We start from the raw sequence: 22272 nt of genomic DNA on the forward strand, positions 1-22272 counted from the left end.
TTTTACAACTCAGATGATGATGATGGGAAGGGCAAGGGGGACTTTTTTGAGTCTTAATTTACTGTTTATTAGGTATCCTGAGAACAGAGGAAAGGTGTTTTATTAGTGCAAAGTTGTTTGTTTTTTCTTTTTTTCCCTAAAGCTGCAGACAAGACACAAAACATAGATGCGAGTAGTACTTTTAACGACAGTATAAACCTTCACATAATTTGCAGAGAAACCTTGGAAAAAAAAAAAAAGGCCAATTTGTCCCTTAGATACAGCCATGCAACCACATGGATCAGAAGGATTCGTGCACATACCTATTTTAAATTATTCCCAAAGATGCATTCTGTCTCTCTCATGCTCTGTACGACTCCTCTGAAGTCAGTAATACAGATCCTGGCTCTGCACTTCCAAAATACAGCCATGAATACACCTCCTTCGATTACTGTCAGTTCGGGCATGCAATGATCTTATGAGCAGTGAATGTCTTTGGATGGCAGCACACAATGAAGAAAATATTTTTGCAAGTGATCCTAAGGCAGGATGCTATCCCATGATATGTAGCTGCTGCTTTTTCTACCCGTGAGGCTTTCCTTTTCTTTATTAGATTAGGTTGCACACTGTAGAAATATCCTCACTTCATGTCCTTCACCAGAGGAGCTGGAGGGAAAAGTCCCACTGATTTAAGACCTGAGGGTAAATTAGTAATTCCAGTGCTTCAGGAACTCATTTAGAAATGGAGGCTATAGGGTCTTTAAGGCAAAAAGAGAAAGGAACAAAACCACACTGAATTCATATTATGTGTACTCCAGAAGGTCCTTTCTGTTCTTTATTTTCTCTTGTAAGTTGACTTTAAACTCTCTAACCAACATGGTAAATTAATTATCCCAAAGGATCCAAACCTATTATAAGTCCAAATGCATTATCAGGTGAATTGATGTTGGAAAGTTTCTGGGGCCCCAATATCCACCACAATTCCCAAAAGGAAAGGTAATATGATGCCATTTCTTGTTACTTGGGTCATTTTTCAAGGCAAAGGCAATGCCTAACTGTTCGCTTAGCTTCTTGGCAATCTTTTCCAGCTTTTTTCAAGGAAACATCACTAGACATTCAAGAATATTCACCAGTTATGGGTTAGAAAACAGGATGGAGACTTGGAGACTTGTATAAAAACAATTAGCAGTAATAAAACTATTATGCATAATATTTAATACCATACACCACTTGACATTTTACAGTTCTTTGTGCACACACGAACAGATTGTACTGTAGAATATTCTCATGAAGATGGCATGTCCTTCTATCACAAATGAGAAATCTGCAACAAACCTTCACACACAGTGAAACTCCACTGAATCCGAGTGCCTGCTCAGTACAATAGAAGAAGCCACTGTTAGAAGCACGGTTTAGGAATGCTTTTCTCTGGTGCCTCAGCCAGCCTGGTTAGTTAGAAACTATTCCTGCATAATGTCTAAGTGGTTTTGGAGACATTAGCCCTGTACTCTGCACATCATATATATTTATAGTGCATAGTTAATAACATTACCAAATATATATTAATGCAAATAGCAGAAGATGGACCTAGACCAGTTCTGAGAGCAGTACAGGAGCAGAGCAGCCTTTGAGATTGTTCTTGACTATGGGAACTTGCTTAACTAAGGTGGCAATGCCAGCTTTCCCTCCACATTCCCTCTCTGTGCTCCCTGAGGTTGCCCACTTTCTCATCCACCTTCTGTCTGCAGCTTCCTGACTTCCCGACAGCTGAAGAAGTTAAACTCAAACAGACATGGCAAAAACCAGAGGAGACTGAGAGTTACACATGGAAACAAAGCAAATGTCAACGTATTTCCCAGATTGATGACAAAAGGACTTACCGTTACAAAAGCCAGCTCACATTCCCTACAAAATTCAGCACCCTTCCTAAACCTTAGACCCTCCTGGCGCTTTGCTCCTACGTTATCAATAGCATAGTAGGACTGCTATTCTCCTAAGTGTGTATATTTCCAACAGAAACCCACAGTTTTATTCCAGTTCTCCTGTATAGATCTACTCTGGCTTGTATCCTTGAGTGTATGAGCAAAGTGACACTACAATTCATTACACACACTGCAGATCCCCCCAGACACCTTCCCATTCCCACATGAAGCAAGCCTTTGCAAGACTATGGCTGCTGCAAAGGCACAAAACCTCAGTGTAGATGGCTCCCATGGGTCTCACAAATCTCCTCGTAGGGGCTGGCAGGCTACTTGCCCTTTTCTTAAACAGAGTTCCTGTAAGAATGGTGCTAAAGAAGGAGAAGACCTTTTCTGTCTGAGATCCTTTTCTGGAGATTCCACCAGAGTCTGCAGATGATCAGACTCATGCACCTACTTACTCATGCATTTTAACTTAGTTGAAATGCCAAAAATTATTTTACAGCAAGTTCTGCTTTGAAGAGTCCAAACCCTCAGGTGTGCAAAGAGCTAGGTACATCCAAGACAGAAAGTTGCAAAGCCAGGTGCAGGTGTTCACGGAGCAGCGATAACGCAGGGGACAGAGACTACTTTTGCTCCCTCCAGTAAATCTGTATCTTCCATAGACAAACAAAGAAGACCATCAACTACCAGCATACACTGTTATGTCCAGCCCTGCATTTCTGCATGACTGGAGTCTTCTTGTGTATTGCTGCACTCAGTCTATGGCTTATAAAATATTTCTGTAATGGTAACAGGACATTTGTGAAAATGCTGTTCAGCCCAAAGCACAGCAGACCATGCAACAGTGAGCACCCGACTGAAGGCAATATGTCACGCTGAAGATCTGCAAGGAAAACGATGTTTTCAGCGTACCACTTACACTAAGCCATCTTCCTGAGGACCCCAGTCAACCCCCTTGTACACAATAGATTTTTCTTGCTTGAAGCAGCATATGTTTGCAAGAACAATGCTGTAGCATCTAATGCCACATACCAGGCAGGCTGGGAAAGCAGAGTCTTTCTCCCGCTGCCCCTGAGGCCACGAGGTAGAGGGGCTGTAGGGAGGCAAACACTAGGAACTGCTCTCTTCACATTTACACACATATCAGAAATATCATTCTCAGCTGTACTTCAGTTACATGAAATCAAATCTTGACTTCTTTAACAAGTCTCTGATACATCAACTGTTTGCCCATTTGGATGACCTGGACGTTCGTTACAGGAACTGCAAGAGATAATCCACTCTGAAAGTTATTCATGCAGTGGTGTGATTTGTCTTTAGTGGAGTCATGACACAACTGGATGCAATTCAAAAAGGGCTTCGCTCTGCAAATAATGTATAAAGAAATATGTTATGACATGTAGGAAATACCGCATCTCAAACATACTTGCTTCAATGGAGGAATCAGCCACATTACTGAAAAAGACTTAAAATATTAGGCTAATAATTCAAGACTTCATTTCCAAGGAAAGAAACAGCAACCAGCTTTTTCATCATTTGTGGATGGAGCAGCTTGCTGAGGTTTATGTGTCCACTACAGTATTAACAGCACAGCACACAGTATTACCATAAAATAGCAAGTCTATGAAAATAAACGAAAAAAAGCAGAGGATCACTAAACCGCAACTGCAAAGTCTAAGAGTGCCGTGAACAAAACCAAATTTGCATTTTACCAACCCTTCTTTTCTTTCTTTATTTCACCAAGACATAATTGGATGTTTGAAACGTTACAAATGTGGAATAAAACTACCAATTCTCCTCCTTAAAATAAAAGGTTAGGCTTGTAATTATACTACTTTGGCATATCATTTTGTGCAATTACTAATTAACTACGATCCCTGATCGGAGAATGCAGAAGTAGTGATTTTCTTCCTCAAGAGCTGCGCCTGCTTCGTTTTAAGTCAAGTTCTGCTACAGAGGGAGGAAAAAAACCACAGGCACGCAAGCATGTGCGCATGGGGCGGCGGGGCACCAAATGGAAGGGACGCTTCTTTGGAGAAAACCATCCCGCAAGGCGGATCTCGCCTCGCCTTGCTGTGCCGCCCCGGACGGGGGGCCCCGCAAGGCCCCCTCCCCGCGGCGGGGCGCGGACGGCGGCGTCGGCCTTTTGGGGAAGCAGGAGAAACAAAGCCGCCGCCGCCGCCCCCACCCCGCGGCCCCCTCCGCCGCCCCAGCTCCCTCCCGCCGGCGCTGCCCCACACCGCCGCCCCGGGTGCAGCGGCTGGCAGCGGGGTCGCACCGCCCCCGCCCCGCGGAAGGAAGGCCGGGAGGAGGGAGCGTGGGGGGGCACTGCCCGCCCCAGGCCACCGCACCGCACCGCGTCGCCGCAGCGCCACTCACCGTCACCGCGCCGCGCCGAGCCCCGCCGAGCCGAGCCGAGCCGAGCCGAGCCGAGCCGAGCCGGTGTGCGGGCGCGCCGCGGCGGCCGCAGGTGCCGCGGAGGAAGAAGCGGGGGTGGGCGGCGCTGGCGAGCCAACCGGGGCCCGGCGCGGCGCCGTGAGTCACCAGCGGCCGCGCAGGGCGGCCGGGCGGCTGGTATAAGAGCGCCGCAGGGACACCCTTCCCCCTGTGCATGTCTCTGTCTCCCTTCTCTCCTCCTCTCCTCTCTTCTCCTCTTCTCTTCTCCTCTTCTCCTCCTCGCCTCTCTGACCGCGGCGCCTGCCCGCTCGCCTGGCTTCCCTCTGTCTCTCTCTGTCTCTCTCCCCTCCTTTCCCCCCCCTCTCCCCGTCCCCGGCACGGCGATGCGGTCGGACTGGCACCGCGGAGACCGGAGTGCCGCCGCCGCGGCGGCCGGCGGCGGCGGCCCCGGGCGCGGTGCGGGACGGCGGGCGGTCCCGTGCTGCTGGGCGCTGAGCCTGCTACTCGCCTTCAGCTGCCTGCGCGCTGCCGCCGATGGTGAGTGCGGGGCCTGGGGGGCTGGGGCGCGCACGGCCGGGGCTGCTCCTGCCGCCGCCCCCGCGACAATTTCTTCTCCCACCGCCCTTTTATTTTATTTTCCCGGTCTCTCAGGCTGCTTGCGCGCTGCGGCGGGGGGGAGCGGGTCTCCGCGGAGGGGCCGCCGGGGCGGGCCCGGGCTCCCGGGGCGACACGGGAGCGCTGCCGCCGGGGTCTGCCCCGCCGCCCCTCTTGTCGGGGAAGGCGGCGCCTTCCCCGCCGGGCCCTGGGCGGCGCGCAGGGCCGGCGAGGGTGGGCCTGAGCCCCTACCCGGCCGGCCCGTCTCCGCCCGGGGAGCACCTCTCCAGGGAGCGACCCGGGTGCCGCGGGGGGCTTGATTTCGTGCGCTCTGAGTGGTGCTGAGGGGAGGGTCTGCGTGCCCGGGGCTTACCGGGGGGGTCGGGGAGGACTGAGGCTTTGTCGTGGAGGAAGGAAGAGGAGTCCTTGGAAAGCCTGTGGCGTTACGGTGCTGTCAAACTGCTGTGCAAGTTTGGCTTTGTGGCATCCAGCAGCATTGGCATGGCCCTGGTGTTCAGGGCAATGGTAACCACCGTAAGGGATCTCCACCTGGTGGCAGGGTTGAGCCTGTGGCGTTACGGTGCTGTCAAACTACTGTGCAAGTTTGGCTTTGTGGCGTCTAGCAGCATTGGCATGGCCCTGGTGTTCAGGGCAATGGTAACCGCTGTAAGGGATCTCCACCTGGTGGCAAGGTTGAGTCTTGCCAGCGCCGGATACCTTCTTGCGGGCTGGACTCGCACTAGTAGCTCTGCTGGTGGCAAGCTCTAGGGCTGCCTCTCAGTGTAGAAACTGTTACCCCTATGGCAGAGGGGCCTGCACATTAAGCCAATTGGATGGTCAATTAAAAATATTTTCCTCTTGGGTGGAGGTAGTAATCAATTGGCTGACTCCTTTCTCCCTTCAGAAACTGAGGTCCAGGCTACTTTTCTAGATGGGAGATGGGCAATATACGTCTGCGTTGTTGTATGGCTCTTTATCTCCTGACTAGTGCCCTAAAGTAGGCCGAAGTCAGATCTTGACTGTGTTGGCAAAGTATCCTTAAAGGTAGTCAGACCTTGTAGTCCTACCTGCGTGTGGTATTCAGACACTGGGTCTGTCAGGTAGAGCCCAGCCAGGGGATTGTTGCGTCCAGTCCTCGTACAAAGAGGAAGAGGGGAAATGTCTGCCTAGGCACTCCTCAGTTCCCAGTCATGTAGATTGCTCCCATGTCCAGTCTACAACAGACATGATTAAACAGCTGTAGTATGAAGGACCAAGCTGGCTGGCACTGGAACTGCTAGCGCACTGTAGTCAGAAATCTAACTACAGTGTGTGCAGTGCACTGCTAGTGCACTGTAGTCACAAGAGATACGGTGGAGGGCAACTCTAGTCCACCACGTTAGTCTGATTCTTCCCTCAATTTGACTTAGTGGCCCCACCAGCTCTCTCCTACTAGTAGTTGCAGTTGCCAGGGTCTGGGGGGAGTCTAAGCTAGTTCCTGTATGAGCTCTTGAAAGGTTTCCCAATCACTGTTGCAAGCTTTTCTGGGACTTGGTGTCAGATGACAGCACGCAAGTGTCACATGTTTGAGGCTGCTCAGACAAGTAATCTGACAACTTGCTTAAGGGGCTGAGACAAACAGTGACAGCAGAGGTATGGAGAAAGCTAGTTTAACTTGGGTAATCATTGTAACTGTGCTCCTTCACCCTGCACACACTGCTGCTTATGAGCCAACTTCTAGTAAGTAGTTACCTGGGGAACAGTAAAATAATGTGTTAGCAATCACAGGCTGTGAAGTTACTGGTTCTGTACATCTTTTGCCTAAGCCTTATCCCAAGAAGGAGAAAAGGTGTGAAGGTGCTTCTGGTGTATGAGTAGCACAGTAAGAGAAGCTTTGAATTAGTAGCTAATTGATGCTGATGTAAAAATCATTAAGTGTCTAGTGACTGAAGCTGCAACTGAGGTATGACTCTGTTGCTTCAAATAGCAGTGGATTAGACTGGTAAGGTCATGACTAAATGGTTACCTGGCCTTGCAGAACTGTACTTGGTATAAGACAGGGGACCACAGTTAGTTACTGGCTGGAACTAACCTTTGTCTTAACTGGAGGTCACTCCAAGTGGCCTTTAGAGTCTATCTTCAGGAGTAGCAACAGATGATGACCTTTACCTTTATGCACCTGTGTGGGTGTTAGGTGCTGTCAGTTCTTTACTTGTTTGTGGGCTAACAAAAGCAGTTGCTCTGACATTTCACTTGATATCAGCTGCAGAAGTGATGATACCTTCTTGGAATGGCTTGTTGTTAGGGTTGTAATTGTGGAGTTACAGCTGTTACTACAACCTCAGTTACCGTTTCATTTAGCCTTGTGTGTAGGTTCCCTGTAGCATTTGGTCAAAGTGATGTTGTGTTTGTAAGTCACGATGTACTAGGCAGTCTTAGCAAGCCTTTTCTGGTTATTCTAGCTTGAAATAGAGTAACTAAGGACTGTGCAGTTATTTTGGGATCTCCTGAGTGGCAGGCTTAGTCTAACATCTCTAGTGTGCTATTTTGGGAAAGGTTGACTGTTATCACTCTGAAGGCCTGGATGAGAATGTCTCAAAACCAGCAGGAGTCAGTTGTTGCATATTTTAGGTGATAGTATGGTAGTAACTGGAATAACATGTGACCAGGGCTTGCAAGCAGAAGGCTACTTCTGTTAGAGGTTACGGGACAACAAGGTGATGTCAGGCTCATAGCAAGCTGATAGCTGTGGCTTCTGCACCTTCTCTAAGCCGGCTGGGCTAGGCCTTCTAGCACAAGGCAAGCTACTTGTTTGACAGCTCTTGGCCAAATAATAGTAGCTTTACAAAACCATGCTGTTAGAAAGTGCATGCTGGTGTAACTCCCATCCTGAAAAGGAAAGGAGGAGTGGAAATACAGAGTACAAGAGCTGATGTTCAGTTTTTTGGCACTCTTTGAACACAGTTCCCATGAAACAAGTTGTTATGGCTTTACTCTGTCTGACAAGTGAGTTAGTGTTTTACTCAATGAGTAAGACTGCTAAAACATTAGAAGAGCTCAATAAGCTGCTGTTTCAAATCCTTGACTTCTAGCATGGATTTACATGAGACACTCAGCAGGTACAATAGCCCATGTTGTCCTTGCTTATACTCTGTCCAGGGTTTTGCCATTCCCTGGTGCCTGATGACTGCCCAATATAATGTGAAATGGCTGAATAGCTTCCTTCCACTTGGAAACTGGTTTGCATTTTGCAGGTCATACACATGCAAAGATATAAAAAAAGCCCAAGTAATGTTCTACTAAAATTCAATGCCCTTTGAGCCCTGGAATGCCAAGATGAAGCACCTCCACTAAATGATGCAATAAACCAAGGAGGAGCAGGAGTCTTGCATCATACTGTAGACATGTGCAGCCAATACTAATGCGTGAGCTTACACACTTGCCTACATGTATTACGTGGAACAGCTCTGGCTTAGCTGCTGAAGAAGCAGGCTGCTGCTTTTAGTGACAGTTATACCATGACTTCAAGACAAAGTAGGTTCCCTTGAGGGATGGGGTCATACAGTTTTAGAGCTGAAGGTAGTCTGGAAAATGCAGTCTAACTCTAAGCACCATGCAGAAAGCAGTACCTTACTCGAGTGTACCAACAAATCAAGACTTTTATCAGTTGGGAGACAACAGACTTGATTCCAGAAGGAAGTGATAAATTATCTTGCTTTCTTAGCATCACACTTGATCTAGCTTTAATAAGCAAGATCCAGATAAGTAATCACACTTCTTTTTGTGTATACTAAGGAATGTTTCTGGGTGCCCTTGTTTGAGGAGTAACTTAAATCACAAAAACTTGTTGTTTAACTACAGAGCAGATATCTAAGCTATCTTTACAGACATCTTGGGGATTCTGCTGTAATGTGTTAGCAGCAGAGTGCTGAAATGCTAATCCAGCTTGACATTAGTCAAGTTTAAACCCAGTTTGCTTAAAGTTTGAAGAGTTTTGAGAATGCAATGATAGGCGCTAGACAGCAGAAGTCATTGTGTGCATGCATCCCTCTGCCTTGCAAACTTGACCCTGCCTTGAAAAGAAAAACTCAGTAAGAACAACACTGAGGCTGGTTTACTGTTGTCTGGCAGATGGACTGTCATAGTGCTTAAGCTCTGCGCTTGTACTGTGAAGGAAAGCTTCTGGCTCTGCTTTCATGATTAAGGTGACTACAACAATTTGGAGCTCAGATCTGGTTTCGTGCTGATGTTATGCTGTTTATTAAGCTGGGTAACTTCCTGATCAGCAGTAGGAGAAAGCAATAAAGTATTTCTAAACAGTATCAGGGCTTAAGTTCCTTTTTTCATTGCAGGTGCAAGAGCAAAGTGTGAGGAATCCCAATTCCCATGTAGTAACGGACGCTGTATTCCTTTACTCTGGAAATGTGATGGTGATGAAGACTGTTCAGATGGCAGTGATGAGACTGCTTGTGGTAAGTAATCAAAATAATACCTCTGTAGTAGTACTTGCTAGTTGGCAGTGGGGGCTTAACAGTGGATAGCTGGAGAGATGCTTATACTGTCCAGCACTTCTGACAGTCAGAAAACAGAGTGGGGGACAAATTCCCTAGAACAACTGGGGAGCTATCTTGATGCCTTATATCCATCTGAGGCAGTTGAACTTTCCTGAGCACTATGAAAGTCTCCTGGAATTGGTGACTGAGAGAAAAGCTCATGACCAAAACACTTTATTTGCAACGGTGGTGACTGTCAAAAACAGAATGCAAGCCTGTTCTCAGTTGTTGCTTGAAGACATAGTAGAGACTATTTGCCATTAGCACTTAGCTGTTGGCTATTCCATGGTTACATGCTCTGTTTTATGTGTGAAAGTGATTCTGCTGAGTCTCCTGTAAACACTAAGTTCAGCTTTGGCTAACAACTCTTGCTTAAGCAGATGTGGAGGCCAAGGTGGACGACTAGATGTACTTAGAGATAAGGCAAAACAGAATCAATATCCAACACTGGTGTGGTTGAACTGCCAGTCTACTCAAGCAGACCTAAACTGTTACCTTAGTGCTACATAGTACCATGCTTCTGTAATGACAAATCAAATGCTTTGATAACAAACTCAGAGTTCAAAACCTGAATGTTAATATCAATAGACCTTACTTTTAACTGAAGTGTCTTCAAAGCAGCAGCTATTCTAGCAGCACAGTATCCCTTAACACTAGCCGTCCTTCAGTGCCTGCTTACAGGAAGATCAATGTTTCTCTGTGCACAGCGTAACTCTCTAGGAAGTGTTAAACAGCGCTGTCATTAGACTGGTGGAGGATGACTTCAGACATCCAAGAACTAAGGATATTGCATCACTTTCCTAGAGCAAGGCAGCTTATCTCTGGCTGCAACAAACAAGCTAAGCTCTGGTCTCTAAACAAGTGGCTGTCCTTCTCCCTTGCAGTGAAGAAGACGTGTGCTGAATCTGATTTTGTGTGCATCAGTGGTCAGTGTGTGCCTAACAGATGGCAGTGTGATGGGGATCCGGACTGTGAGGACGGGTCTGACGAGAGTGCTGAACTGTGCCGTAAGTGAGCCTGGCTTGTCGGTGCAGGCAAGCCTGCGCGGAGTACCGTTTTGACTTCTTGCCTGCTTGCAGCCTGGCTCTCCTCCGAAAGGAAGGATGAACTTGTTGTCTTGGAGAGGACCTTCCTAAGTGCTAGCTTGGCTTTGGCCACACCAGGGTCTTGACAGACTTTTTACTACTTAAAAAGATGTAGAACTGAGTGGGGACTGTGCACATGCACCTGGTAACAGATAGCAAGTACAAGGTTTTACTGACAGTCAGAAGCAGCAAGCACAACATGGCAGGCCTGACCATTACTGTGGCTTGTTCACCAAGTGATCGCTGTCCTCCAAGACAACTACTTTGCAAGATAACCAGAGCTAGTGTGGGAACTGAGTGACTGACTACATGTTGTGGGGTGGGAAGCAGAAGTGCAGAGGCTTGACTGAGGTCTTGCAGTTAGCAACCCCAGTCTGAAGTATGGTAACTAGTCAAGGAATATAGATCTGTGAAGCTTCATTTCTCTGTATCAATAGGATCCACACTGAGGAATACTTCAGCCCCAAGTCCTACTGCACTTTGGTATTACTCCTGCCTACTACTACGTGTTATAGCTCAAGCTTCTACAGTGTAACTGGTGTGCAATCACAAAACTACCACTACAAAGATACTCTTAAAATACTAATCTATTAGGAGCTGGAAGCATCTTTTTTACTGAACACTACAAACTAGTGTAACCTCTTCCATGACGGAGCCATCAACTTAGATGGATGCTGGCATCTAATTAACTGCAACTTTGTCCAGAGCTGAAGCCTCTCAGTCTCAACTTTCAGCACAACTGCTAAAACCCAAGATCAGTAGCTCTTAAATTTCAGAACTCTTAAATTGAACTTAAACTTTTTTCAATAGATATGAGAACATGCCGGGTAAATGAAATCAACTGTGGTCCTCAGTCAACCCAGTGTATCCCAGTGTCCTGGAAATGTGATGGTGAAAAAGACTGTGACAGTGGAGAAGATGAAGAGAATTGTGGTAAGGGAAGAAACAGTGGCTGCATAACTCTATTTGAAATTGACTTGTCTGGAAAGGAGCTAGCTGGGCAGTATACCTGGGAAAATAAATTTCTCATAGTATCAATATCTCCTTAAACCTACATTCATCTTGTATTGCAGCCTGCTTAACAAAGCAGACTTGTTCTAACACTCTGCTGTCCTGCTAATTTATGAACTACAGCAATATAAGCTATTCAACATCTGTCCTTGGTCTCTGGCTAATTTTGGCAATGGCCATAGGCTTAGTCACGTGTCAGGCAAACCATCAGAATTCGTTCTCTGCGGAGTTTCTCAACAGGTAACTCTAGTTGCTGCTTACATTAACAAATGGTCTCCTAAAAATGTAGTAGTGACTTGTAGCCAAGGGCACAGCTTATCTGCTTTATAGCCCTATCCTGGAGTATTCTGTGTGCTTGTCTGTAAGTGCAGACTAGGGAAGCTAGGTTTCAGGTGTTGGGGGGCAACTTCAGGCAGGTACGCAAGTGAAGCTGCCACTGCCAGCATTAGAATGCAGCATTCCTGGCTTGTTCTAATGAACTTGCATACGTATGAGTTGTCTGAGGTGTTCTGAGACAAATTTGCTGTAACCAAAGCCAGAGGGCTGGTTTCCATCAGAGCCACGTTACCTGGATGGGCTAATGAAACACAGATCTCCAGACTTCTGCTATGTGTCTGTGGAGTTGCTGCCTTACTCGGCAAACAAATGCCTTAATCTGACAAGTAAATCTACAGACAGCATGTCTAATGAAGCTGATAAAACTATCAGCCTAGGCATACTGAGCTGCTAGCTACATTGCTATCAAACCAGCATAATTTGTACTGGTGTAAGTTGTGTGGGTGTGCTTAATACCACAGAATCAACTGGTGCAAGATCTCGATCTGTTATCCCCAGTGGTCCAGGCAAATGGGCCACTACTGTCCTGGGGACCAGCATAAAACACTTCAATTTCAAACTACAGTGCATGCTGACCATCTGGCTACCTTAATCTCAGTCTGTACTCTAGAGTTAGCAATTCTCTTACCTTCTGTCTCTGGTTCACAGGGTTTGAGCCTGTTTTCTGAAAGGCTTGCACTCTGAAGCAGAACAGCCTAGCTGCTTCAGAAGGAGGTTATTTTCACTGAGTAGCTCAGAATTGATGCCTCTCACTCATAACATACAAAGGCAAGGAGGACAGTCTATGTGGGGCCCAAGTGTCCTGTAGGTGGTCAGTTAGGTTCTCCTAGAGCCTTATACAGGATGCTGATCTGTCAGCTAACAGCTGATGAAGAACCTGCAAAGCAAAGCACCTTCATACAAAGGTCTGCCTTCTTGTGATAATCTGCTAATCTCTTTTACTCCTGTTACTCCAGGCAATGTGACTTGTAGTCCAGCAGAGTTCACATGCAGCAGTGGGCAGTGTATTTCCAAGAGCTTTGTCTGCAATGGTCAAGATGACTGCAGCGATGGGAGTGATGAGCTGGAGTGTGCACCTCCTACCTGTGGAGTTAATGAGTTCCAGTGCAAGAGCTCCACTTGCATCCCCATCAGCTGGGTGTGTGATGATGATGCTGACTGCTCTGACCACTCAGATGAATCTGTAGAGCAATGTGGCCGCCAGCCTGCACCTCCTGTGAAGTGCTCTGCCAGTGAGGTGCAATGTGGCTCAGGTGAATGTATCCACAAAAAGTGGCGCTGTGATGGAGATCCTGACTGCAAGGACGGAAGTGATGAAATCAACTGCCGTAAGTTAACTTGGTCCTTCTCTAGGAGGTGCTGGTTGGCTCCTGTTTTATTTTCTTTCCTTCAGCATACCTCAGGAGTTTAAGTCTGTAATGGCTGTGTCCTCAGCTTCTCGGACCTGCAGACCAGACCAGTTCAGATGTGAAGATGGGAACTGCGTCCATGGGAGTAGGCAGTGCAATGGTGTGAGAGACTGTCTAGATGGCACTGATGAAGCAAATTGTAACAATGGTAAGTGTGGAACTAAACAATAATAAAGTCTTTGCAGAATGTCTGTTGAAGCTGGTAGTTGCCCTCACAGTCTTCATTGTCTCAGTTATTCAGTGCTCTGGACCTGGAAAATTCAAGTGCAGAAGTGGAGAATGCATAGATGTCAATAAAGTGTGTAACCAGCAGAGAGACTGCAAGGACTGGAGTGATGAGCCCCTCAAGGAGTGTAGTAAGTGAACAAACTCCTTACACAGTGCTGACCACTAGGCATACTTGGATACAGTCTCTGAGCTGTCAGATGCTAGTCTGGAATGCCCATCTGCACCTTCTTGGTGGAAAACAACCAACCAAGAGCAGCCTAGTCAAGAGGCTAGTTTTATCCTTGCCAAACTGGCTGTTGGGATGACTTCTCCATAGCCGGAAGGCACTTGAAAAGTCATTACAAACTCTGAAACTTCCAGAAGCCTCAGTCTTTGCTGCCAACTTGTAACACAAGTAGCATGCTGATAGCTGAACAAATAGGAGTTTGGGGAGAGTCTTTTGCATGTGACTTCAAGTGCCAGAGTGCCTTATCAGATGTGGCAGGCATCATTAGAAAATGGATGGGTATCTGGTAAAGCACTTTGACTAAGACTTTAAGACTAAGTATGTGTGCTGTCTCAGAAGTGACCAATTCTTCTTTTCTAGACATAAATGAATGTCTGGTGAACAATGGTGGATGCTCTCATATCTGCAGAGATCTCATTATTGGCTATGAATGTGACTGTCCAGCTGGGTTTGAGCTTATAGACAGGAGAACCTGTGGAGGCAAGTATCAAGTAGGTTAACATGGATCCTACTGATGGTATTGGGGATGAGAACAAATTGAATTGTTGTCTTTACAGATATTGATGAATGCCAGAACCCTGGTATCTGCAGTCAAATCTGTATCAACCTGAAAGGGGGCTACAAATGTGAATGTAGCCGTGGCTATCAGATGGATCTTGCTACTGGGGTGTGCAAGGCAGTGGGTGAGTATTGGCATAAGACTTCTATATCCCCACTTTAAAATGAGGTAGCAAGTGATGTACTGTTTATGCTATTGTGGTTTTTACACTTGTTGTTGTGCTGTTATCAATATAACTTGTACAGACCTGAACATTCCTAACACTTTGAATGATGCCATGATACAGTACTTAAAGCTGCCTGACATAAACTGCTTATGTCTGCTCCCTGGGGAGGAGGACCCTCCCCATCAAGTTGTGGAGGGAGAAAAGGATGAGGTATGGTAAAGCCAAGACCTCTGTCAGCATCCACTAGCAAGTGTGGAATGGGAAATACTAAATATAATGACTCTTAAACTTTTCATAAAAGAACAGTATGTGACTGCATGTCTAGAAGTACAGATAACACTTACACTCTTTTCACAGGGAAAGAACCATGCTTAATTTTCACCAACCGCCGGGATATCAGGAAGATTGGCCTTGAGAGGAAAGAGTACATTCAGCTAGTAGAGCAGCTAAGAAACACTGTAGCTCTAGATGCTGATATTGCTGAGCAAAAGCTTTACTGGGCTGACTTCAGCCAAAAAGCAATCTTCAGGTAAATGGACTCAACTTCTGAACCCTAGTGTGCTCCCCTAAATGATCCCACATTTTACCCAAGATACTTCTCTAGGCTCTGGTGATGAGAACTAAGTTCCTGATGTCCTAAAGACAAAGTACAGTAGATGCAAATTCCCACAACTAGCAATGTGTATGCCTATTGCACTTCCTAGTAACTGGTGCTACAGTTGTACAAAAGGCGCTCTGTGGAAGGTCACAAGTACATCTTCTACATTGTCTGCCTGAGATCTGTGTGCAGTATTTTCTGAGGCATGCCAGATGGTAGTATCTGTGGAGGAAGGGGTTGAGAGCAAGTAATTCTTGTCTTCCAGTGCCTCTATTGATACCCGTGACAAAGTTGGAACACACATCAGAATCCTGGACAACATACAGAGCCCTGCAGGAATTGCTGTTGACTGGGTTTATAAGAACATCTACTGGTCTGACTCAACTGCAAAGACCATTTCAGTGGCTAGCCTAGATGGCACAAAAAGAAAGGTTTTGTTTCTCTCTGAGCTGAGAGAGCCAGCTTCTATTGCTGTAGATCCTCTCTCTGGGTGAGTATTTGTCCTGGTTCTCTTAAAAGAGCAGACCTACCAGCTATTCCATGTCCTGATAACTGGCTTGGGTAGTCTTTGTTAGTTACTGGTCATAATTAAGAGTGATACTACACAGTACTATAGTGCATCATACAACATAAATTCTGCTTCACAGCTTTATGTACTGGTCAGACTGGGGTGAGCCAGCAAAAATTGAAAAAGCAGGAATGAATGGATTTGACAGACAGCAGCTTGTGACAACAGAAATCCAGTGGCCTAATGGAATTGCTCTAGGTATGTTGAACTTGTGTCTGTGCCAGAGGTATTCTGGAGCTTTAGCAATTTGTTTGCTACAAAAGCCAAGGTCATCCTTCAGAGAACTGTTTTCAGCTTCTGAGAATGGGAAGTTCCTGCATGCCTGGAGACACTGCAACAGGCACAGGTAGCACTTCTCAGATACTGAAATGGTAACTTTTCTTGCACTGTTCTATATTATAGTTGAGGCACAGGCCACTTAGGCAGCACTGCAGCAGCCTTCTGCATCTTGGTATGGTAAGAATCTAGGGCAACACTGCAACTATTCTTGAACCTGTGGGTGTTTCAACTTTTGCAGGAGGCTTTAGACGTTTTCTCCACGTAGATAGTAAATATCTTGGGGGTTTTTCCTCCTAGATCTTGTAAAAAGCCGTCTGTACTGGCTCGATTCTAAACTACATATGTTGTCAAGTGTGGACTTGAATGGCCAGGACCGTAGAATTGTGCTGAAGTCTCATATGTTCCTTCCTCATCCTCTTGCTCTAACAATATTTGAGGTAAGAATGACTTCTTGTAGTAATTGTCAAAGATCTTGCTAGTACATGGCTAGCAATTATGGTGCTGGTGGCAACACAGAGGTGATGGGATGCAATGACTCTGTCTTCTAGGACCGTGTGTACTGGATTGATGGAGAGAATGAGGCAGTCTATGGTGCCAACAAATTTACTGGATCTGAATTGGTTACCCTGGTGAACAACCTCAATGATGCACAGGACATCATTGTGTATCATGAACTTGTTCAGCCTTCAGGTAGCTCTAATACAGTTTATAGTTATGCCAGTGTATGCTTCTAAGAAGCCTGCCCTGCTTGGGTGGTGGCAAATGGTATCCCTCCCCTGTATAGCTGTCTACTGACTGCTTGGAGCTTCTAGCATAGGCGCCTGCCCGGGGTTGAGAGACAGTCTAGTTGCAATTGCTCTTAGACAAAGCAGGTACAAATCTATAACCTGCAGAGACAAGTAACTCTAGTAGAGCAATTATTGAGCAAATAATTACGCTATACACCTGGAGTATGAAGGCTCACTGTCAATTGCTGTACCAACAGGTAGGAACTGGTGCGAAGAGAACGTGGCAAATGGCGGCTGTAGCTACCTGTGCCTCCCTGCTCCTCAGATAAATGAACACTCTCCAAAGTACACCTGTGCATGTCCTGTTGGACAGTTCTTGCAGGAGGATGGTCTGAGATGTGCAGGTATGGTAACATGACCGAAATCTTTTCCAGGGTGGATGGGGAAGGAGTAGGGGTACTGAACCTGTTGGAGGCAAATATGGCAGTATAGGCTGACAGCTTTGTGTGAGTTAATCTGATGTTATTAATCTTGGAGGGGGTGGTCTTCTAGCATGTGTTAAGCTGACCCTCAAAGTCTCTAGGTGCTGTTCAAAGTCCATGCTTGGCTTCTGCATCATCATCATTTGCAACAAGACCTTGTACTTCCATGGCTTTCTGCAGACAGCAAACATACTGAGCCCCTTTCTTACAAAACAAGGGGCATAAACTAACATGGCCTTACAGTGTATAAATACAGTGTTGAAAAGCTGATAGGCTAATCTTGCTGGCCAAGGAAGTTTATTTGGACCTCCTTTTGTGGTCCAAACAAACATGCCTCCTGCTACTACGCTGAGCACTGACTATATGGCAGACTTGTTTGTCCAGTGGAGTGGAACTAGAAACTCCAAGGTGCCACTTACTATATTGGATGTTGATTCTGACTGCCACAGTTAGAGCACTGAATGCAAGGACACTGTCCTCGGGTGGCTGGTCTGAAGGGTTACTATAGGTATCAAAGACTGTACCTAACCAGTAAACTTGTGGAACTAAAATCTCACTTGGAAAACATGAAGTGAGGGATGGGGTGGCTTACTGCTGTCATCACTCTAAATACCTGTAATTCATGCCTGATTAACTGTCTAGCCTTGTTCTTGGAATTATTTTGATCAAAAACCCTCAGCTGAGGGTGTGCTAGTGAAATAACTAGTGTCAGTGTTTCCAGTAAAGCTAACAAGCTGCATGATCATTCTGCCATCTGCTAAACATTCACTACCATGGCTCTCATAGCTAAGCCATTGCAGAACTTCAGGATTAACTGGGTTCTTGATGTATAATTAGTTTCAGGTACTGGAACAACTGTGGCTTACACTGAGGCTAAAGATACCAGCACAACAGAAAAATCTCCAACTGTTGGACTAGTTCCTGGAGGTACTGGTCCCAATAACTCAGACTGCTAAACATTAGAGAAATTAAATGCAAACTGACCCAGTAGCCTACTTGAAGTTTTCTCCTTTGCATGCAAGTAGAGAACACAGGCCAGGTTGTGTGTGTAGTACAACAGCTGGAGCACGTGATAAACAGAATTAGTTCACTTATGACAGTGTGGAACCTATCGGTTCTGTGAAATCCCAGGAGTGCTCAGAGAAGGCAAGCAATAAAAAAAGCTTTCTACTAATATAGGATGAAGCCTGTTAGGCTGTTCTTGCAGTGTGTTACTGGGAAGCTAATACATGATAGCAGCTTCTGGGCTTGGGAAGTGCTTGCATCTGACAAAGTCTGCCAGCCTGTCAGTAAGCAAGCTCACTACTTCAAATTCTCGTGCAGGATTCAACATCAATGGTACAACATCTGAAGTAGCTGCAGCTGGGGGAGCATCAACAGCTTGGACTGTTCTTCCTGTCTGTGAGTACAGCATTCACTAGCCTTTGGGACCCCTTGTGGTGGGACAAGCCACTCTTGTCAGGAGCTTGACTTGACCCTACTCTATACTTGCAATCTGTTTCTCTTCCTAAAGTGTTGCTGGTGACGGCTGCAGTGGCTGGCTACTTCATGTGGCGTAACTGGCAGCACAAGAACATGAAGAGCATGAATTTTGATAATCCTGTCTACCTGAAAACTACAGAAGAGGACCTCACAATTGATATTGGAAGACACAGCGGTTCAGTAGGACACACCTACCCTGCAGTAAGTAAACCTATTGACATGTCTGAGGCTCCAGGTTAATCCTCAGAGCAGACGTAAAGACTGCCAAATGATATCTGACTTGAGCTTAGGAGAGGTCTCTACTCTTGAAAGCTGCTAGCTGCAGCCAAACCACTGGGCTGAGTCAGCTGAGAACTTGGCCTTTTAATCAAGGTTAAAGTTGTAGTAGGCAACTACTAGCCTATACCTGGGATGGGGTAATCAGTGCTGGATGTGGTCACCAGCCTGCAGAACTAGCCCCTATTTCAAACTGCTGTGTAGTGATGATATGCATTGTTTTGTATCTTTTATTAGTACATGTAGCTAACTTGTACTTATTTTGTACAGATATCTGTTGTAAGCACAGATGAAGATACGGTGTGAACACTGGATCAGCAATCGCTTCCAGTTCACTTGTCTTACACTCTTTGGGGATAGTAACCAGGTTTGTGGCTGAAAGACTTCCTCCATTCTTGGAAGAAAGAAGACACTTTATGTATGGAACAATTATGTAAATAGCTATTTTATACAGCTTAACAACAAAGTCTGTAAATACCTGTCCACAACAATTCAGCTTTTAGTGGTTACTGTTTTATCAGTAACCCTTGGATTGGTCAGTCAGTAACACCGCTGACCAAATATAAAGCACTTTCCATAGAAAGCCATATTCCAGCCACAACTTGTAACACCTGTACATATGTGTATAGGCCACATGTAAATAGTATTCTTGGAAAATCACTATCAAGCACTTTGAAATACTTCAAATGTAAGTTGCTGTACACTGTCTTTTTCAATGATTGGGGCAATGGCAATAGGAAAAAACGGGTTACTATGATTGCCAAAAATTTGTAAACGTGAGTAATTTTGTATGTGAGATGGAAACAATCTTGTCTGTTACCTCTTAGAGGTATACAGGTGTGAATGCTCTTTAAGAAACCACTGTAAATCTTAAATGCAGAGGAGGAGAAAAATAAAAAAAATTAAGCAGTAAAGTATTGGTCTCCACTGTTATGTTAGCACTGAAGTAAAATAGACTATCTCCTAAGTTGGAAGCTTTAGTGGGTTTCACTACTACTGCCAGCCAGAACATGAAGTATTTAAGTTACTTCAGCAGTACCCTAGACTGCTAAGACAGTACTGACCTGCCAGGTGACTGAGGTTTGTACTTGAGGCTGATACTTTACAGGGTAATGGACTGAATGGGCCTCCTTTCATAGGAGTCCAGCTGGACTCCTAAGTTAGGGCTGACAGTCGCTAAAAATACTCAACTACTATTGCAAGCTCTTAAGCGGTAGCATTGACAGAGATGCTACACGGAGGCAGGTCAAAGCATTGTCTGCCAGGTAACTGTAAGGTCCTTGCAAAGGGTGTTATGCACAAGCTCACGGTGATGTCAAGCTGTTAGCAGTTATTCCTCATGGCAATGCCAGTGCAAGTTGGCTCTTATACTCTACACCTGTACAAAGGAATAGTAGAGCTGTGACTTGGCAGGTAATCATGGCAGCCTGCTCCTGGAGTCTTGGTGCTGAAAAGCCCCTGTTGCTACATGTGTAATGACCTAAGTCCCCTGCAATGAGAATCACTGAGCTAGTGTCCCCTTCCCTGTGGGAGCTCAACTAATTGCAATGGCTCTAAGATACTGGTCGCTTGAAGTGCTGGAGCCTTTCTGTTGGGTGACCACAGGAGTGAAAAATAAACTGTACAACTGTTCTGGTTCTGGGAAGGTGATATTCATCTCAATGATAACTGTTTAGTACCATACTACTTGAATGCTAATTTTAGTGGCACCAAGTATGTTCCTTATCCACTGCACATCTATAGTTCATTTGTGCAATAGAGAAGGATTAAGATTGAATTAATTTGCAGGTTTTGTGGTCCTCAGGGATTTTGCTTTATGGTCAAATTTGGACTAAAGAAAGAGGAAGCTTTTGATCTTTATGGCATAACTACTTGGTAGTCTCCAGCTGAGTAAAAGGTAGTTTCCTTAATGACAAATTGTTTTTCTGGGATAAAGTTGTGGTTTCTCCCCTGGCACTGCAGGATCTTGGCCTTGAATTGCCACCCCATAACTACTGTAGCAGGAGGTGCTACTTCACTGTTGCTAATCCTTTCACCTTCAAGGTGAAGAAGAAATTACTTCTGATTGGGTGCAGGTTCAAGGCTAAGACATAGTTTGGAAGAAGTTAACATCTCCTGACTATGCTTTAGTGATGACTTGTTAAATCATTCTCAATCAGTCATGTCTCTAAAATAGTAACAATAAAAATCATCGACTCAGAACTTGGATCAGTTCCTGTGCTTGGTTCTAATGCCTGTTCTCATTGCAGTTACAGCTGGGGTCTGCTCTCTTAATGGTCTTCTGTGTATTGTGGACTCCTTTCTTGACAGATAAGGACAGCTGCCAACTTCTGCAGATTTAAAATAAGTTGTTTCTAGCAAGCTCACTACTCTTTGGGGAGTTGAAGCTTCTAGCCAGCTATCCCTGGCAACTCTTGTCTGTCTGTAGACATTTTCAGTATCTGGAATGCATGTGGACTAAAATGTCTTGCAAAGATTAGGATGTAAGGACACCTGTGAAGTTTCTGGCTGAGAATACTATATCTATTTTGCTGAGTACTTTCTGGGACAAAGTGCCTTTCATATCAGTCTAATATGTAAGGATTATTAGTTATTGGATAGAATTCAACTTTTTCAGTTAAATGTCTAATTTGGGATACTACAAAGTATTTGTGGTGAAATGTGACAAAACCTTAAACATAATTCTCAGTCAGCTGGTTGGTTATAAATTTGCACGACAGTTAAATAGAGGCAAAATGCTCTACCTTTTTAGTCTTTGTACCAAAGATGAACAGCTCTACTTTTTTGCTAAAGTTCATTGCTGTCACCAGTGTCATACCAAATGACATAGGGGGTAGACCAATAAAGACGCTTCTTCCTGAGGGTAACGTTCAATTGAAGTAGTAACTTAAATCTATTTTGGGAGCCTGAGTTAGCTCTTACAGAAACTGGGCTCTGGGAACTTACTGGACTAAAGTCAGAAAAGGTGACGAACAACGTTGTCAGAGTAGTACCTTGGCACACAAAAGTAGTTCCTGTGGTCCATAGGAGACTTAACACTTTACCAGATAAAACTTCTATGCCTTCAAATAGCAGGAGGGGGGAGGAGTGGGGAATATTGGGCAGCAGCAGGAGATGATATAAGATGGCCTGTACTTAGTTGCAGATATTGTTTGGCTTTTAATCTCACTAGGTTTATTCTGCCCTGCCCCTCTTCATTTTTGTATTGTGAAATCATTGTTTACTTCCACAGCAGGCTTGGAGAGTAGTCAGGGATTCCTTCTATAAAAACAGATCCAACTTGCATGGACAAATGCCTTACTATCTTTGAACAATTTTTTTCCCCTGCCATCTGCAAGTGTTTGACTCTGTTTTATTGCTCTGTCATGTGACTCTCTTGGCATCTGATGAAGATGGTATAGCTGTACTGAGCACT

General features: G+C 45.3%; 1 protein-coding gene and 1 long non-coding RNA gene across 3 annotated transcripts; one reads left to right on the plus strand and one right to left on the minus strand.

The window, feature by feature from the left end:
• Positions 1-258: 258 nt before the first annotated feature.
• Positions 259-4393, minus strand: LOC142421750 (uncharacterized). The gene is made up of 3 exons (XR_012778971.1): positions 4281-4393; positions 2402-3265; positions 259-1350 (listed from the first exon to the last, which is right to left on the minus strand). It is a non-coding gene; the product is annotated as an uncharacterized LOC142421750 (long non-coding RNA).
• Positions 4394-4539: 146 nt separating this feature from the next.
• Positions 4540-19762, plus strand: VLDLR (very low density lipoprotein receptor). Of its 2 annotated transcripts, XM_075526781.1 has the most exons (19): positions 4540-4835; positions 9224-9343; positions 10309-10431; positions 11320-11442; positions 12813-13184; positions 13291-13413; positions 13499-13621; positions 14080-14199; positions 14277-14402; positions 14802-14973; positions 15308-15532; positions 15690-15808; positions 16187-16326; positions 16438-16579; positions 16875-17021; positions 17937-18026; positions 18423-18500; positions 18613-18782; positions 19128-19762. In XM_075526781.1, exons 1-19 carry the CDS (start codon positions 4682-4684, stop codon positions 19161-19163), a joined length of 2703 nt encoding a protein of 900 aa, XP_075382896.1. In that variant the 5' UTR covers positions 4540-4681; the 3' UTR covers positions 19164-19762. The 2 variants fall into 2 exon arrangements, with proteins under 2 accessions (XP_075382896.1, XP_075382897.1); XM_075526782.1 differs by lacking the exon at positions 17937-18026.
• The last annotated feature ends 2510 nt before the right edge of the window (positions 19763-22272 follow it).

This window comes from Mycteria americana, chromosome Z (assembly GCF_035582795.1).
Source record: "Mycteria americana isolate JAX WOST 10 ecotype Jacksonville Zoo and Gardens chromosome Z, USCA_MyAme_1.0, whole genome shotgun sequence".
Lineage (NCBI taxonomy): Eukaryota > Metazoa > Chordata > Aves > Ciconiiformes > Ciconiidae > Mycteria > Mycteria americana.